The sequence below is a fragment of the Pieris rapae genome, chromosome 7, assembly GCF_905147795.1.
Source record: "Pieris rapae chromosome 7, ilPieRapa1.1, whole genome shotgun sequence".
In the NCBI taxonomy this organism is placed as follows: Eukaryota; Metazoa; Arthropoda; class Insecta; order Lepidoptera; family Pieridae; genus Pieris; species Pieris rapae.
In genome coordinates, this window is record NC_059515.1 from 8,790,528 (window position 1) to 8,809,177 (window position 18,650).

The 18,650-nt window shown below is 32.3% G+C and overlaps 2 protein-coding genes across 2 annotated transcripts; one reads left to right on the forward strand and one right to left on the reverse strand.

Annotated features, from left to right (window-relative positions):
• Nucleotides 1-1,221: 1,221 nt before the first annotated feature.
• LOC111004157 (peptidoglycan recognition protein) lies at nucleotides 1,222-5,842 on the forward strand. Its single transcript, XM_022275034.2, has 4 exons — nucleotides 1,222-1,343; nucleotides 3,534-3,735; nucleotides 4,285-4,403; nucleotides 5,380-5,842. The coding sequence occupies exons 1-4, from the start codon at nucleotides 1,253-1,255 to the stop codon at nucleotides 5,583-5,585; spliced, it is 618 nt and encodes a 205-aa protein (XP_022130726.2). The 5' UTR covers nucleotides 1,222-1,252; the 3' UTR covers nucleotides 5,586-5,842.
• A 2,755-nt stretch (nucleotides 5,843-8,597) lies between these two features.
• On the reverse strand, nucleotides 8,598-15,107 carry LOC111004162. The gene is made up of 4 exons (XM_022275046.2): nucleotides 14,935-15,107; nucleotides 14,105-14,861; nucleotides 11,573-11,728; nucleotides 8,598-8,731 (listed from the first exon to the last, which is right to left on the reverse strand). Exons 1-4 carry the CDS (start codon nucleotides 15,021-15,023, stop codon nucleotides 8,621-8,623), a joined length of 1,113 nt encoding a protein of 370 aa, XP_022130738.2. The 5' UTR covers nucleotides 15,024-15,107; the 3' UTR covers nucleotides 8,598-8,620.
• Between the last annotated feature and the right edge of the window lie 3,543 nt (nucleotides 15,108-18,650).

Sequence of the window (18,650 nt, forward strand, 5' to 3'; positions counted from 1 at the left end):
ACTACAAATATCATTAACTAATAATGTATTTGTTATATACTTAGACAATTCGGGTGTGATATTTATGTATGTGTTGGAATTTGTAAATACAAAGTATAAAAATATGTCTGGTTGAATTTAAATGTTGCCAATACCAGGCAGCATAGCTAGTAGAAAATTTATTTATTTATAAAAACATTCCTGCCCTAACAGGTGACCCTAAATTGACAAGAGTGAACAATGACTGAATAAAATTTACAGACGAAACAAAAAGAATAAACATGAAATTAATTAGGAATAAAAATTACATAATAAAAAATACAAGAAAGTAACTATCTACAATAGGAAGTCTCTGTCTGTCTGTAACTCAACGGACAATGAAACAGATCCGTTAACCTATGTATTTCATTACATAAATAAATAATAATAATAATATTTATTTATTTTCTCACAAAAACTTACAAAACTTCATACATGATATGTTACAATAATGTATCTAAATAATTGTCATGATTCTTTGGAGTAATTGTTATTTAATAATAAATATATGTATATGTAATAAGATGAGGAATGACAGCCAAAAATCGTGGTTCAAGACCGAGGGCGATGGAGACTCACTGTGGACGCCGTCTTCGCCAACTAAGAGCTGAACAAAGTCAAGTAAGACATAGCAAGTAACATTTTGCGTGCAATTCATTAATTATTTTTTCTGTTCTGTATGGCCGAGGCTTTAAACATTAATCCGGGGAGTCGTAATTTTAATATATAAATATCTAAGACTAAATTTATTTAAAAATTTGTTACGTATTTTTAAACAGAAACTAAAAGAATTGCTAAATAAAAGACAATAATACCTTCAAAAAAGAGCGTAAGTACCAATTTTTAAAAGGCCGGCAAAACACTCGCGAGTCCTCTGGCATTGTGAGTGTTCTTGGGCAGCACTTAACATCAGGTGAGCCAATTGCCCGACTGCCTAAAAAAAAATAGTTCTGAAAACAAAATACCAAGAATTTCTAATCAGTCACTATTATTAGTCCAATTTAAAGTAACTTCACAGAGTGAGAGGCTCATTTTCGATTCTTATTTTTGATCAGCTTCTTACCTGAAACAACAATTGTTTCAACTGAAATCAAACCCTGTCTCGGTAAACGATTCAAAATTAACATTAATCAAATATATATGAATACAATTCTAAACAAATAAAAACATCGAATAAAAGTATGTATCGCTGAACCAGTCACACCATTTTTTATTTTACTATGGCTTTACTGGTATGGGTCAGTGTTTCATTGACTTTGAATGTGAAGACACTGCAATGATATTTTTTACGGCAATATTCGTGGGATTGACATTGGCAGATGCGTGTGAGTCGATTTAAATATTTTTGTTTATTTGGCTATATTAGTTTTACGAAAATACCCTTAATGCTTTATGTAAATAAATAAGTATCAACATTCAATAGTATGTTTGTAAAATAAAAAACTTAATTAGTGTTTTACGGGTAAATGTTTACATAAGTTAGTTAAATAATAAAAGTATTAGATTCCGTCTTCACACAACCCGTCAAATTCATGTTACCTTGCATTACTAAATACAAATAAGAGTATTTACGTCTCATATTTGCAAATAATTCTTACCATTATCGCATTGTAATTTGTAGGATTTCATTTAAAACAATTATGATATCTGCCGCTTAGACTGCTTCTGGCTTATTGATATATAAAAATAAAGTTAGAGGCATACAAAAATATATACAATAACAATCAGAAGATTCAGAACAATTATTTGAAATATCAACAATAGGTAAGAAATAAAACGAGTTTACCAAAATAATGAGTTCATATAAGAGGCTTCTTTGCGAAAAGTGCGAAATACAGATTCAATATCAGTATGTATATTGTATGTGATAGATAGATACATAAGCTAATGACGTTTAAAACGCCGTAAATGTGAATAAGGAATATCCGGATAGCACTGGCTAACATAACCTCATAAGGTCAAAGTTAATGATTAAGTGTGTATTCTTAGTTCTACAGAAATATCTAAATGAAAAAAAATGCCTGCTGCTAGAGCAGATAGATCTTTGACAATCTGAGACAAATCTTTGTTTTTATTTATATTCTTATTTTTAATTTGATTACTTAAGATGTCATATGGAACATGGTGTAATAATTGCAGCTTACAAACGCTGTGTTAAACAAACTTGGCTTTTAAAAACAGTGGCAGAGAGTATAAACTCTAATGGCAATAATGCCAGTTCATCCCTTCTGTTCTACGCCCTTATCAGTGTAAGAAGTTCGTTAAGGTATTTGGTACGTAAATGGAATTAAAGCTAGACTTATTGTTAGAAAGCTTGCTAGAAAATAAATAAATAACTGTTCAGAATAATATACCTAAATTCAAGTAAAACTCGCTATTAGTATTAATCATGTACGAGCACAAAAACGACTTAAGTATTAAGAAATCTGGTAACTCAAACTTTATTCTTATAGATACATATAACAATTGTGAACGTCAAACGAAAAGATGTTAAATTAATTGACATTTACTGCCAGTTCACAAGTCAAGGGCGTAAAGGGAATAAGTACTGGCAAGAAACTCTCCGCCTCTCTTTAATCGCCAAGTTTTGAGGCATTTGAACTGGAGCAAATCAATCCCAAGTCAAGATTAGTCATTTAAATAATTTTAACGAGGAATTTAAATTTATTCAGTGATAATTCTCTAATTTGCTTAGGATTTTGTTATGAAAACGAATACAATTTCCATATAGTACAGGTAAGAAGTGGTCCTCTGGAGTCTGGAGCCTGGACAAAAGACAACTCTAATCTAAATTGCTAATTGTATGAAAATAGGCGTTTAATATTTAACAAGCTGACCCGCCGAACTTCATTCGCCTAACATTCTCATAATTTCGTGTTTAATTTAGTTAAACTTAATTTAGGATTTCGTTAAGATAACATTAATAGAACGTTGTTTGGAAATACAGAAAAATTGCGAAAGTAGATTGGCTGTTTTACACATTAGGCCTCTTCTCTCTAGCGCCAATTATGATACTGCATCTTAAAGCACTGATATACAATTTTTCAAATCAAGATCAAAACTTCTGATTATGCATCTCTTCATTCACCTCAAGCTCCGATTCTTGCACTGACAGGAATTCTATGTAAAATGATGCGTAGTTTTGTCAACAGATGGCACCATATGCTATTTTTATTCGTGAAATTAATTTATAGTTATTCGATAACTCATCCAATATTTTATTACTTATTCTGCTATTTGGAGTAGAGAAGAATCCACCAAAAACCCCTAATATCGGTTCAGCCTATCTTCAGTTATAAGTGGTGTAACTAACACGGCTTTGTTTTACATATTTTATATCATCAAAACAAAAATGTCATAGGATCCAAAGTTTGTATTTGTTTCCTAAAATTGAAGGCGAAAGCAATCCCACAGAGTCTAAACGTTCCTCTTGTTCGACATTGTTTTAATCTTTTTTTTATTAATCGTACCTGCCGCCGTAAATCTAATAAAAATTATATATGAATCTATTTCAGCATGTCCCTCAATTGTGTCGAAGAAGGAATGGGGTGGTTTGAAACCCATTCACGTGAGCTACCTCCTCAGGCCTGTAGACCTAGTCATTATTCAGCATACAGTTACTCCATTCTGTTCGACTGATGGCACTTGTACTGAAGCTGCTCGTAGTATACAAAATTATCAAGTCGATGAGTTAGGATACTGGGATATTGGCATGTCGTGAGTACATTTTAGTGCTTACATAGAACTTACTATCAGCGAAAGAAAAATTCGAAAAATTGTAGGATGTCCTACAATTTTTTCCATCCTATAATTTAGTCACATGAAGTAATTTTAAGTAACGACAATATTGCTTTTAAATTATTTAATTCTGATGTTTAGTAAAGAAGTTAACTTTCTGGAAATAAAAAGAATATATATATTAAGGAACTTTGGAGATTCAAATGGAAGATGAGTTTCGTTTGAATGTGATTGGTCAAACACATTCAGAGAGAGAGAAAGAGTAACACTGTCACGTATCCCTGTTGACCAATCAGAGTAAAACGCGATCTTCTTTTGTTTTAAGTTTTCACCTCGCTGCACTTTTTTTAAACAAATTTAAGTATAAATGAATATCTAGTTCACTTTGAAACGTTAATAAATAAAATAGTGTTTAAAAACTTTATTAACTTTTGAACTGACACTAGAAAAGGAACATAGATAAGCATAATTATATAAATACTTAAACGAATATCTTCTTAGTCTTGAAATAAAACTTTTATGTTACAGATTTCTAGTAGGCGGTAATGGGAAAATATATGAAGGCTGTGGCTGGCTCCACGTCGGCGCACATACATACGGCTACAATAGTAAATCCATCGGCATATCCTTTATAGGGAACTATAATAGTGAGTACTTGCAGAGTTCGCATCATAAAACCTGTTTGATTTGGGATTCGATTTACACGTTTGTGATCCTTGACGTACGAGTATATGAGTTCTTTAAAGATTTGTATCCAGTATATATCTGAAATTCTCACAAAACAAATTGTATGTTAACCCACCGCCCACATTTTGATGTTAGTTTTGTTATGTGATATATTATGAAGTGAACAAAAAGCGGTGCAATTGGAAAACACATTAATTGCTTTTGTAATAAAATTTTGTTAATAATAATGATTTAGAATGAGTGGCTAAATAATCAAGGCGCTATCGTTAAGGTCTGGGCTAAAGATTTCTCTATGTGTATTATATTTTTCTAAGTGACAATGTGCATTACACACAACGTCGGCTTTTTAGATCTAACACATGCCAATGATTTCCCATACCACATGAGTAAGTATTTAATGCGCACCTAGATATAAAAGTGTATTTTTATGTCCGAGGTTCGAACCTACATTCTCAGAGTCGCCAACTAAAGTCACTTGGCCAAAACGGCTTTATAATTATATAGGGTTTTTATGTTTGTTAAACGAATTCCGGTGTTCAATTATCACAATTTTAAATTTGATTCAGCAATAATTATGGGTAAAATTTTTTTTAATACATGGAAAGAAATAATTATAATTAGTTGTTATGTGTAAAAACTGACGTTTTATTTTAGTTTAGAGTTTGTTAGTCTGTGAAAAAAGATAACGAGTTTTGGCTTGTCATTTCAATTTCAAGAATAATTTTTGTTACAACCTTAACGATTGATATTAGGAATAAGATGAAAATAATATTTTTGAGGCACTTTTATGATATAAAAAACTCTTAATTTTATTTTTATAATTAATTCAGGAACACATTGGAGCTTAATCATTATACATAGCTATATTTATTGAAGGTTATTAAACCTTAAATCTGGTGAAATATGAAAGAATGTTTATTTTATGCCCTCTTGCAGATGATGATCCAACAAGTGCCCAACTCGAAGCTGTAAAGGACCTTTTACGCTGTGGAGTGGAGGAAGGCCATTTATCATCAGACTACAAAGTTGTGGGACACAAGCAATTAATCGCTACACAGAGTCCTGGAAGACGATTGTACCAAGTTATAAGAACCTGGCCTGAGTGGTTGGAAGATGTTACCTCTATTAAGAATAAAAGCTAATATAATGCTTTGAATATCGACTACCTGCTTGCATACTTTTTAATAAATACTTATAAGAATGATGTTTTGAACAATAAGTCTTAAATATTATAATAAACATTATAAAACCTAGTTTAAATTAGAAATTAATACTCCCTCATATTATATATTAAACCCTCATTTAACTCCGTGTTTTTCGTACCGGAAGTTGACGAAATCGCAAAAGTACATGTATCGTAGTCAATGTACGACCAAAATAAATATTTTCTGAAACTTTATACATTTTTTCATTTTTTCACGAAAAAAAATGTCGCCGATGTCGTTATGGAGATATTCGTGGTTAATTTTTGACGATTCAGTAGCGTTCTGTAAACTGCTGTTCAACTCAGTACGTCCACTATATTATTGTAAACGTAAGTTCGACAACGCAGCACTTGACAATATATATATATATTGTATTGGGTATATAACGACGAAATATGCGTTAACGTTGATGATTGAAATGCTGTTACATTTTAATTGAAGTACTTATGCATAATTCAAAACAATATATATATACATAGAGCTAATAATGAGAAGAATATAAGAATAAGAATATATATATCAAGAGCTGGTTTCGGAATGATCAGCTGTAGCTGACTGTCATGGATTTGGTATTGTTGCAACATTTACTCGGGACAGAAATAAAATTATTTGATTGATTGGCTCTACTTCTTGGCCACAAATATCGAATTGCGTATTACTTTAATTAAAAATCGTAAATTATTAATCAAACTCACAATTTATAGAACAGAAATGGTTGGGCATTAAAATTTCCACATAAAATTGAACCTTACAAAATTAAAAGATGCGAGATATAGATAGATAGATAAGAGATATTTCTCGTGAGTCTGAGACAAATTATTACGCCAATGCGATTTCAATATGCGAGAAGTTCGAATACTTCGTTCGCAGCAATGAACATGTTATTGGCTGAAGTTTAATAAACAATCTTGAACGAGCTTATAATATAATAATACTATATTATATAATAAGCTCCTTCAACCTTAAATCATCGAATTCGAATTAATATAAGCATACTCAAAGCGTATGCGATTTCTTAAGCTTCTCTCTCAAAATTCAGTAAAGTAGTTAAATCAGAGTTAATTGGATCTCTAGACAGTTAATTAAAGATCGACATTCAATGAAGTCACTAAAGCTCCGTTAGACAAGTGAGTGAACGAAACGTTTAACAAAATATTTAAATAAATATTTTATACTAATGTTATATTCAAAAAGTACTCAAAACCGAATCAGAGCACCCCACTATCCACGTGGTCTTGTCTGCCTTACCCCTAGAGTGCATATAAAAATGCAGCAGCCCCCACCCGCCGGTCATGAGGATGTTACGCTGTGTTCAATAATCGGCGTAAAATGCTCTTTTGACCTATGCACTTTAATGTAACAAAATTTAACAACTAACGTTTTCCACATTATGTTGGATTTTTTTGGTAAATAATAATTTAGCATAACAAAATCCTAAACAGATAATAAAAACATTATCATTTTGTACATGTTCTATTTTTAAAACATTTATGCGATATGTAAAATTAATATTTAACCCCACTTCTAGACTGAACTGTTTAACACTTGCCTCATCAAAAACCGACCGCCGCCTGAAGCATTCAGAGCTGTTTTCCCCGTAATACACGTTGTAATTAACCTCGTAACGTTTGTAAGTACCCTGCTGAGACCTGGTTTTCAGGTGGCTCGTAACCACCTGAAAACCAGGTCTCATCTTACGTTGAATGGAATAGAAATGATACAACTTTTATATGTAGTAGTTGTATGTAGTTTTTAGTAGTAAACTTTTTGTACTTCTATTTTAAATGCATTATTAATCTTTATTATTTGGATGTTGGTGCCAAATATACAGTTTATAATCCTAATTCAATTTTCATAATAACATCTGGCTTGATACAGTATTTTAAAGTAAAACGATAAATTGTGGTAGAATAATCTGAGCAACTTTCCAGAGGCGTATTTGAAAACAATTGTACAGAATTTTAGATACAAATTGTACAGATGTATTCAAGCTGTCCAAAACTGATATTATCGTTTGAAGTGTACGAATACTTGGCGAATGTATTGTCCTTGCTAAAGGTATAGATCGGTTCGCGTTTGTGACAATCAATCGAAAAGCGTCATTGTTTTATTCTACATTCCAAACTTTATGAGTTTCTCAATTTCATATAATTTATTCCGATCGAGCCATGTAAATGATCACTTATGTACATAAGTATATAATACGCTGTCCCTTGAGACAAAAACCTCTTTATGCAGGCGTGACTCGTCACTATGGCAGCCATATTTGAATGACATATGACACATGTCACGTGAGCAATTGAAACAAGTATTTTTTAACATCCCTGGGGTCTCCTAATTTTCATCACCTACCAAATAACCATATTTCTTTTCATAGCCTTAAACATATAGCAATACAGACTTCTTTACGTTAATTAATAGCAATACTGATGGTCACAGAGTCGAGAACAATAGCCAAGTAACTTGCTAGGATCTTCTGTATCAAGACTAGTATTTATTATTGTTTCAATGAAATTTAGCAGTTTTTGAAGTGAAGCTTCTTAGGCGCATGAGGGTAAATTTTTACGGAATGCGACGACAATGTGCAAAGTTTTTAACGAAGATAGAAGTGATTGACACCGATTGAGAGAGAGTGAGAAAGGGAGGACGAGAAAAAACACACGCTATTGATGAACTCTATATGGCAATTCTGTCGCATAACGCCTTGTACAGTAAACGCAAACTCTTATTTATTTATATTATCATTAGCACGTATACAGTGTGAATACAAGTTTTCATATACTGGTACACGATCTATTGGGGGCTTTTATCTTAGTAATAATTAATTTGCAGAGAAGTTTCACTTCTAACATGTATACTTTGTACACACGCACTTTTTGTTCCTCTTCAAGGGAGCGCAATTCGTATAAATAAAACAATAAATTAAATATTTTTTTATAGCACCGAAAATTCTTTAAACCTTACACTATACATTAATCCACTTGGTCGATTTGGAGTCTTACTTCGTACTGAGATCTATACCAAATCCACCAGCCTAAAGCGTGTCTTGTAGCGGCTGATACAATCCAACAGTAGTAACATACCTGTAATAAATGATACGTTGTATACAATCCTTTCAATACTTTAATACTGAGTAATTTTCAAGAAAAAGGGTGAATGAAGGTTGTTTGTGACTAACACGACCTCTAGAAATAGAGCGCGAAAATGAAGACCATTTGTGAGAAAGTTGATCAAAAGACGCAACGTTCTGTTAGATTTTGATGAGTCTGCATTTCTTACATCACGTGTGATGAAGAACGCGCATACATGAAAACGTCTTTGGTCCAATGATAAGCAAATACACATCGTGTATTATTGTAAGATTTTCATGTTAAAGATTTCTTAACTTAGTAGAGACTTAGTAGAGACCATAAAATATAATACAAGATTATATTTTATTGTATCTACGCCATTGTAGTTAATTAAAGATCATACCTAATTATTTTTACAATAATGCGGCGTATTTCTGACCATGTTTAAAAAAGCATATGAAGTCACTTTACTATTACAAGGCAAAATAAATTTATATTTGCGTAAGAAACCAATCCTGCAATTTTTTAATCAACAAGTTGCAACAAACTGGTACACAACCAGAGATTTAAGCCTCGTCTCCGGCTTTATCCTTATGACTGTTGTCACAAGAAGAATACTTCATTCAATACGATGACTTTGATCAACCGCACCATTATTGGATTACGATAAAATTTTAGTCGTTAAGCTGACAACTGGCGGGCTATGGTATAAAGAATATGGTGTTCCACGTTGAAGTGAAACTTCTAATGCGACTTCCAACAAGGTTGCGTTAAACGTTTAACGCTCCTAGGGAGAGGGAAAGAGACAGAGCAAGAGTGAATGCTTCCTATATTCATTTCAAGTTGAAGTTTCATTTCATCCGAGCGGAGAGAGTTTTTCGAATATATACTGGTGTCTTTCTAAATTAATTTGACAATTTTGCTACAGTGGGACGCCACTATTATTGGATCTAAATATGTAAAAAAAAATATTTTAATAAAGTAAATTTATATTATTTAATGCTATATACTTCACTTTTAACTGAACAGTTATTTACTTACTCAAGTTTACAAAAAGTTAAGTAAAAGTCGGATGATAGGTAGCATTTTTTGTAAAAAAACATGCTTTTTAATTTGGCGTCATCTTTTCAAGTTACTTATTTTAAATAGTTCATATTTTTTAACAAGCTAAAAAAAATTGTATGTTAAAATATTTTTTAAATTAAAAACTAACCAAATTCATTGACATTTTTGAATGGATATAATTCAAAATGAAAATGAATTTATAAATATAAGAATACCATATAGTTATATTCAGTACCCAAGCTATTCTTACAATTAATGACCAAAGAAATTCACTATAAAACCAGTTAATTAATTACCCTAAAGACAATGAAACAGTTACGATTAATTTGAAAAAGCAGTTTAATTTGCCACTGAAGTAGGTATTATAAAACTTTATGTTTCTCTCGCCTATCAAGCCAATTTAATAACCAGAAATGTTAATATAATTCGGAATTTAATGTTTATAATTCACTACAACATTGCTTAACTAACAATTTACTCTTGAATATTAATTCTAAGTACCTGGTACCCATCATTTATTCCACTATTAATATGCCATCAACTGTATATATATATATATATATATATATATATATATATATATATATATATATATATATATATATATAAGTCAGAGATTATGTTATAAAAAACACTATGTCATTTGTTTTATTAGAATGGCACCACCACGCAATATCATAGATATATGATGGTGGCTGTACACACTCGGCGAGAGCCTCTCGCCGAGAGTCTCGACCGAAAGGACCGAGAGAAGAGCGCAGCCTGTACACACTCGTTACGTTATTCGTATTTAAAACACCGTTAATAATGGACGTGGAAACCGCTGCTGTAACACATAATAACCACAATAACCACAGTCATCGAGCAAGTGATTGAACGAGTGTGTACAGGTCGCTCTCGTTTTTCTCGCGAGACCCTTTGACTCGTGCGCAAAAAACCGACAGGCGACCGAGAGAGGCGAGGCCGACTGCGAGGAAGCGAGGCGAGACGAGAGCTCTACTGTACACTCTCGCCCTCGGCCTGTCTCGGGGTGTCTCGCCGAGTGTGTACAGCTACCATTACAGGTTATAAACTGTCAATGTATCAAAGTCAAATCGTTCGATCGGTGAGTACTTGAGACGTTGCTCTCTGATCGGCGCCTGCGCGGGACGTGCGCACTGTGTTTTAAAATTAAGTAAAAGTGTCGGACGACGGTAGTGTCACTAATTTCGCTATTATTAATCTCTTTGAATCTGCGACATATACTATGCTACACCTATCAATTTTGCTTTGGGTGTGTTGCTTTTGGGGTGTTGAATTTGTTTGTTCTAATTTGTTCAACAAACCCACTAAAAATGGGCGGCAATATCACGCTTGTTTCTATTATGTAAAAAATACATTTTAAATTGAACTTAAACAACAATGTCGGGAGAGGACAGTAGCAGTGTGTAAACTCGATTTTATTACCTATATTATTTACAGCAGTAGTGGTCAAGAGAGGTTTTTTAGCACTTGATGAAATCGAAATACTAAAAGTGTTATTACCACATTTGCCTTTCAAGTTTTCATGGTTTTGCATGAAATTTAAAATATAGTTCTGAGCTTTCTACTTTCTACTTTGTGTACTATTTAAATATCTTGTTCCAATGTTTCGCATTATGAAATTATGTACGTGAAAGTGCGTAAAGATTCCTACAAACTCGCTTCCTAATCTGGCTGAATCCTTTCTATGTATACAAATATCTATTATTAATTTTATTAAATAGACATTAACATTTGGTTATCTAAGGTAAATATAATGGTACTCACAAGCGTCATACAAGCTAACACAAAGGTAGAAGCTAAAGGCCAAGGTGTAATATGAGCCTCTTGCGTCATTAGACCGGCTAATGTGCGACCAGACAACCAAGCGGCAAGTACAGCAAGCGGTGACATCAGCATTATACCCAGACTATCAACCATTAACTGAAAAAGGATATTACGTTTTAGTACCAGTAGATTATAATTGTGATAAGAAAATATACACTTTTTGGATTGTTATACTGTTCTTAAAATATTTTAACAGAAATATTTTTTGTTAAATTTTTACTTAAATAATAGATTTAATTTAAGATTCTATGACCAGCATTTGTAGATTAATTCATCTATGCAATTATGCGCAGTTCGAAAGTCAAATAATTGTCGAAATTGTTAATTTAATTTCAAATTCAGTCTTTTGTTTTATAAGTGTTTTGTGAAATTGTAAAATTTGGCGCCATGGATAAACGGAAAATTCGCACAATTTTTCAAATAAGAGTTCTTACTTTAGAATTCCACTGCGCAAGCAACACGAAATATTACGTTCGTATAAAGGGATAACATTTGTTTTTTTTTTGTATAAAGGTCAATTATTGATTCAATCATTTTAAAACTAGAAAATTGAGTTGAAAAACTTGCCTCCCGGTCGGCCTGTAACCTTATTGGACAACGAAGAATTGAGACTGCTAGTGAAAGCGTGTAAAAACAACATTGACGTTGAAGTTGGAACAACTGAAGGAAGCAAACAAGTACACTTATGAACGACAGAAAATTACATTAATTGTAAATTTACATTAACTACCAGTTCGCAAGTCAAGGGCGTAGAGCGGAGCATCGCCTTCTACTGGGCAGAGTTCCACAATAAATGAATAATAAAACTGTCATCAAAATGTCGAAACTATGTCGATAATTTGGGCCAATATAATTATAGTTTGATTAGCTAAAATAAAAAAAAATACCTACATTTTTATATTTTAACATGTTCCTAAAGATCTCCAATTTTATAGGTAAATACTAATATTATGATTCGTAATATTCATCTTATACAAACTTTCAGTTTACAATGTTATAAATAACTCAGTTGGACTTCGTTATGATTAAGTTTGTTAATAATTAATGAATACACAGTAAATTTCTATGTAAACGGCTTATCTATTGTACTATAAACAAAAGACTTTATAATTGTCAAAACTAGAATATGTATTTACTTCTTAAGAATAGATTGTTACCGGTTAGGCTGTAAATGTGTACTGTATGCTAAATGTCAATAGAACGTTTAAAAAAAATAGAGGATCTAATGGCTAGCCTAAATACCTTACAAAATTTATTGTTCGATCATGTAAATATATTATGTACAGTATTTGGACATGATTTATATATTACGACAGCAAGAAAAAAATGTTTTTAAATAAAATATCTTACTAATATTTAATATCGAGCAGTGTTGGCCTAGTGGCTTCAGCGTGCGACTCTCATACTTGGGGTCGTAGTTTCGATTCCCGGCTGTGCACCAATGGACTTTCTTTCTATGTGCGCATTTAACATTTGCTCGAACAGTGAAGGAAACATCGTGAGGAAACCGACATGTCTTACACACAAAAAGTTGAGGACGTGTGTCAGACACTGGAGGCTGATCACCAGATTTAAAATTCTGAGGCCAAGACCTAAAGAGGTTGTAGCGCCACTGATTTATTTATAAATATTTAAAATCTATTCAACTACATTGCTATTATATAAGACCACACAATCTCCGTTATTAAGTTCCGTTTAGAAATTGTCTCTTCCTTTTGGGTTTTTTGTTTCTACTTTTATTATGAAATTGAAATAAAAGTAGGTTTGTGATAATGTCAATCAAATGTCGTGTTTAAATTTTTTGTATATTTTCTTAAAGTAAAGATTGAAACTGGAAAGAAACATACGGCTAGAATTTTGTCGCTATTTTAAACTTGGAACCGTCGGTAAAATTTTGTAATGACGAGTAACCTTAGGAATAAGATTTTGGTTCGACGAAAATTTTATTAAACATTGTAATGTGTACACGCGGTATAGTATATACTTTAAAACGGGTGCTTCATTCATCTAAAAATATATAAAAAAACATGTCGTATTATCAAAATACATCCAATTTTTTGTTTGGAAAAGTCAGATCGATGATCCCATAATCCAGCCAATGAAATCAAAACAGGCTGGCTCAATCGCTCAAATTTTCTAAAAATATAGCAAATTGTAAAATCCAATGAAAACAAAACTTTCTATATATTTCTGTGTATACAACGATGTTTTGTTAATCTATTTATTAATGTTGTTATATTCAATAACCACTTTTTTAACGTTTCAGCAACGTTCTAAACCATAAAAAGGCCGTTAACGTCTTTCACAATTTTTTTATTGTTTTATTTAAATGAACCATTTTACGCAGTGTATATGAGTATTTTAATATTTATTTAGTAGAATGTAATATATGACAATCAAGAGAAAAAAATATGAAATAATTATGACCAAATATTGGTTTTTCAATACTCTATTGACTTTGAATAAGCATACCTGTTTAGCATTTTGACTCAATATCCACATCACAAGAGCTTTCATTATTCCATATCTATGTACACGTCGTGTTGAATATCTTGTTCCACAGAGTTCACATCTTGACTTGCCAGATTCCGTCAACCAGCGCTCGAGGCATTTGACATGAACTCTTCCAACTGTACCTCGACAGGAACAAGCAGATATCAGGCTTCCTAACTCTGAAGTCAATGATTCTCCACCATGGCATATTCTACACATATCATCTAATGAATAATTACTAGGCCTTTCCTGTTCTTCCACATTCTCAATCACGTCGGCTTCTACTTTAAGCACTGCTTGAGCTACTTCTACTTCTGCTGTTTCTTCTTCATTCCAGTCAATCGAACTACCTACAGATCGTTTATTACCTTCCACTTTATCAATTACAAGTGGTTTGCGTTTTGGGCTTCTCACTTTGATTCTATGCTGTCGTGGATGTTTGTCACGACGTGATTGAAACTTCTCTCTTGTATGCTTCGTATCTGCGTCATGTTCTTTATTTTCAAGGAATTTGTTAGATATGTTTCCATCTGCTACACTTAGAATATTAAACAAGTCAATATTGCTGGAACTGGCTGTGACGTCTTTATCATTAGTTGAGAATTCCTTTTTGCATGCGATGGCCGAAATGTTATTTTCGCATTCAACAACCATCTCTAGAATCGATGAGCGTTTTGAAGTGTTAGGCCGTGACTTGTTTTTATTTTTATTGGCTCCATCATCAGCATCAGATACACTGAAAAACAAAATACATTAAATAAGGTTTTTCAACAGACACATAGTTGGCATATAACCTAATAGTTACCTACCGGACTTGTGTGCCATTTTGTGACTTTGTCGTTTCACGATTTTTTATTTCATTTTGAACGGAAAATTTTCGTCGCCTGGAGTTCGGCATTATTGCTTAAGATTAACTTAAAATTTTTATGATTTTATATGAATTTTGTTTAAAAAAACTCTAGTACATTTTCGGTGCTCTGACACTTTGTCTTGACATATTAAAAAGTCAACTCTGTATTTTACTTTTTCATCAGTATATAAATCTATTTGGCTTATAGTTAGGATTTTAAATAATGGATCGATAAAAGGTCCGACGTTATTAATAATTTATTTTATTGAGGCCGTCTTCGTAAATAGAAGAAATTTATTATAGATATCATTGCCACTTAGCGATAATTATGTGTCAGTTGTGTCAAGTAGAACCTTTACGATGTTCTCGAATATACTAGGGGTCTTCAATAAAAGGTGATAATGACTATTATACAATTTTCTTTTATTAAATGTTATTAATTTTTGCTTGATCATTAGGGTTTATACACGTTATTTTTTAATTTATAAACTTTGTTTATCTTATTTCTTATGCGGTACTCTGATTCATCATCATTTAAATTTGTACTTCGGTGACTACGACGACTGCATCATCATCTTCAAATTAATGCCCCTGAGATGTTACTACAACCGCCGAAATAGGAAGAAAACTCGAAGCCATTGAATGGCAGTTGTTTTACCACTAGTAAATCAGTACCTTTGATATGTACTAATTTTTAACAAATAATGATTTGTATTTTAGCAAGTTTGCAATGAATGAACTTAAAAACTACTAGACTATTTCAAAATATCATCATTAGAGTGCTTCATTTTCCGTCAAAAATACTTAAAAATTAAATTCCCGTAGCACGAAGCTGGGACAGACTGTTAATAATGCCACAATATTATAAAAATTTCAAGAAGTAACGCTTACAGTATTTTCAGTTGTCCCATAGAAAATAAAATTTTGATTTTACTAATGTTACAGAATACAATTTAACCATTAGTTAAGACGTTTCAGTGCTAAAATAATGTTCATTTTCCTTTACAAAGAGGCTTACACGGGAAATGCTGAGTTAAGTAAATATATAAATGATTAAACGATAACATCGACTAATCGAATGTATCGTACTGTGTGGAATAATTTAAGAGAGATCATGGAAGCTATGGCGAGAACAACATAATAAATTAAATATGGAATAAGATATATGCTCATAGTTTCGATATTAATTAATATAACTTTTACACGTTTTAAGAAAACACTTTTTTACCGCGACCATGCATGCTGTTAAGCACGCGAAACGTCGGGAAAAAAATATGTAAAATAATTATAGGTTTATAATAATACATAGCTGCAATCCGTTCAAAAAGGGTTTGTTTTAAACGCTATATGATATATATTATCTTTTCACATACCTGCAGGCATCCATCCTCCCACCCTTTACCGTTTATATTTCAGTATGAAAGTTACTCCTGTTCATGACGGGCGTTTGCCGGAGCTTTCGTATCGAACTTTGCTACGATCGTAGACTTGGTAGTCTTTGCTTTAAACTTTAGTGAATAAGTGTTTATTGTGTAAAGAGTGATTTCCGCCAAAACAGAAAAAAATAATTTAAGGAACGTTATTTTAATTTAAAAATAAAATTTAAGGTACGTTATTAATCTATTATCTAACTTAAACTAAAAATACTAATATTTAAAAAAATCATACAGCAGGAGTAACCATTATGTATTTTTCTTATTTAATTAGATAACTTAATCGTTACTTAATTTTTTTGGCAACTATGTGCAATATAATTGTTATAATTCATATATATTAAGAAACTATTCTTAATAGGAAATAAGTTTATCGAATATTAAGTTTATTGGTCAAATAAACTAACATTATTTTATTTTACGTTTTTAAGCTTTAAAGAAGGTGATATAATCGAATAATATTAGAAATTAGTATTTTTAGACAAAACTATTTTACCGTTATTGCTTTAATGAGAAGAAATATTATGTAATTATGCATATATGCCTCATTACTATTCATGTATACATTTCATCGTTTATTTAAAAGGAAATGGTATTAATTAAATTCCCGGGAATAAATCAAAAGTAAAAATTTCTCAAATCACATTTGCGTACAAAAAATATGTTTTTTTATATAGAACAGGGGGCAAACGGACAGGAGGCTCACCTGATATTAAGTGATACCGCCGCCCATGGACACTCTCAAAGCCAGAGGGCTCGCAAGCGCGCTGCCGGCCTTTTAAGAATCGGTACGAAGGATTGAAGGAACCTGAGACGAATTGGTTCGGTCTACTTCCTCGTGTATATGTATTAAAGAAAGATTTTTATAGTTTTATAGTTTACGCTTTAAGGCATTTTAAACGGTAAATTATAAAACATTAGAATTTGTATAGGCCATTCAATACATATCTTCCAACCCTTATTGAAGTTGCCAATTCTCGCGAGTTATTTTTTACAGCCTAAACATGCGACTAAAAGTTATTTAAGAACTCAGTATAAGTTTAGAAGTTATATACAAGTACTCGCATAATTAAGAAACTTACCTTTCCCTCGCAATATATTTATGAAAATATTATGTTTGTATACAAAAATAGTGAGAATACTAGGAACATATGCACAATGTTAATACTCGGATTAACGCAGGCTGCAATTTCCCCGTACTAGACTATCTAAAGTTAGTAATTATTTTTTGGAAAAAGGGAAACTCTTCTTTGATAAAATCCCAGAGGCTCTTTTATCTCTGCCTTTTAATAAATTTAAGAAATGTATTAAAGAAAAGCTGTGTTAAAAGGCTTACTATAAAGTGCTAAGCTACTTCTTATGCATTTGCTAATTTTTTTTAATAATTTAAATAATATAAAAAAATCTGCGTTTACTGAACAAGACGTTATGTGACCGAATTGCCATCTAAATATGTAACTACTAAACGTCTACATATGTAAACTAACCTCAATTCTCAATCACTCTCTCTCTTTTCTTCGACAAAAACGCTGCAGATCTTTGTGACATTACTTAAAAATTTCATTAATCATGCGCTTCAATAAGTTTCACTTCAAAAAGAGATAATTTTTTCGAGTTCATGATATCAATTAGTGATGGACTTTAGTTTAGGTTATCAATTGTCTCAGTCACGGTTAGAGGCCACGTAGGACTCCGGTGGTTTTTAAGACTAATTACGTAAACGGCACTTAGCTAAAATCTACAAATGGACTCATGTGTCTCTGAGTAAAGTGGGGTTTACACGGGTGAATAAAGCCGTTTTGCCGTGTGGCTAAAATCGATCGTCTAAATGACAATTCGGCTCAGTCGCAAGTGACTAAAGCCGCAAGCCCCAAAGTTGGATAGCATCCGAATTTTGCGGTGCGGCGTACCGGCATGCGACTGATGACTAAAATCGACCGTGTAAACGATCAGTTGCAGGCGATCGCCCGCCGCATGAGCGTGTTATTCTACGTAAAAATCGTTAACCATGAGTAAAAATAATACTATCCAGTTTTTGGAATGCTATGAAAGGTATCCATGCTTATGGAATCCAAGAGAATAGGATACACAGAAACAAAATACCTTCCGTGGCTCTCAAAGCCATCATTCTAGAAGTGCACAATGACCGAGCCGCATGCAATTTTAGTCACCTGTGTAAACAGGCAAGCGATGCGTCCTTGATGAGGTGATTTGTGTAGCGACTAGCCGCACGGAAAAAATT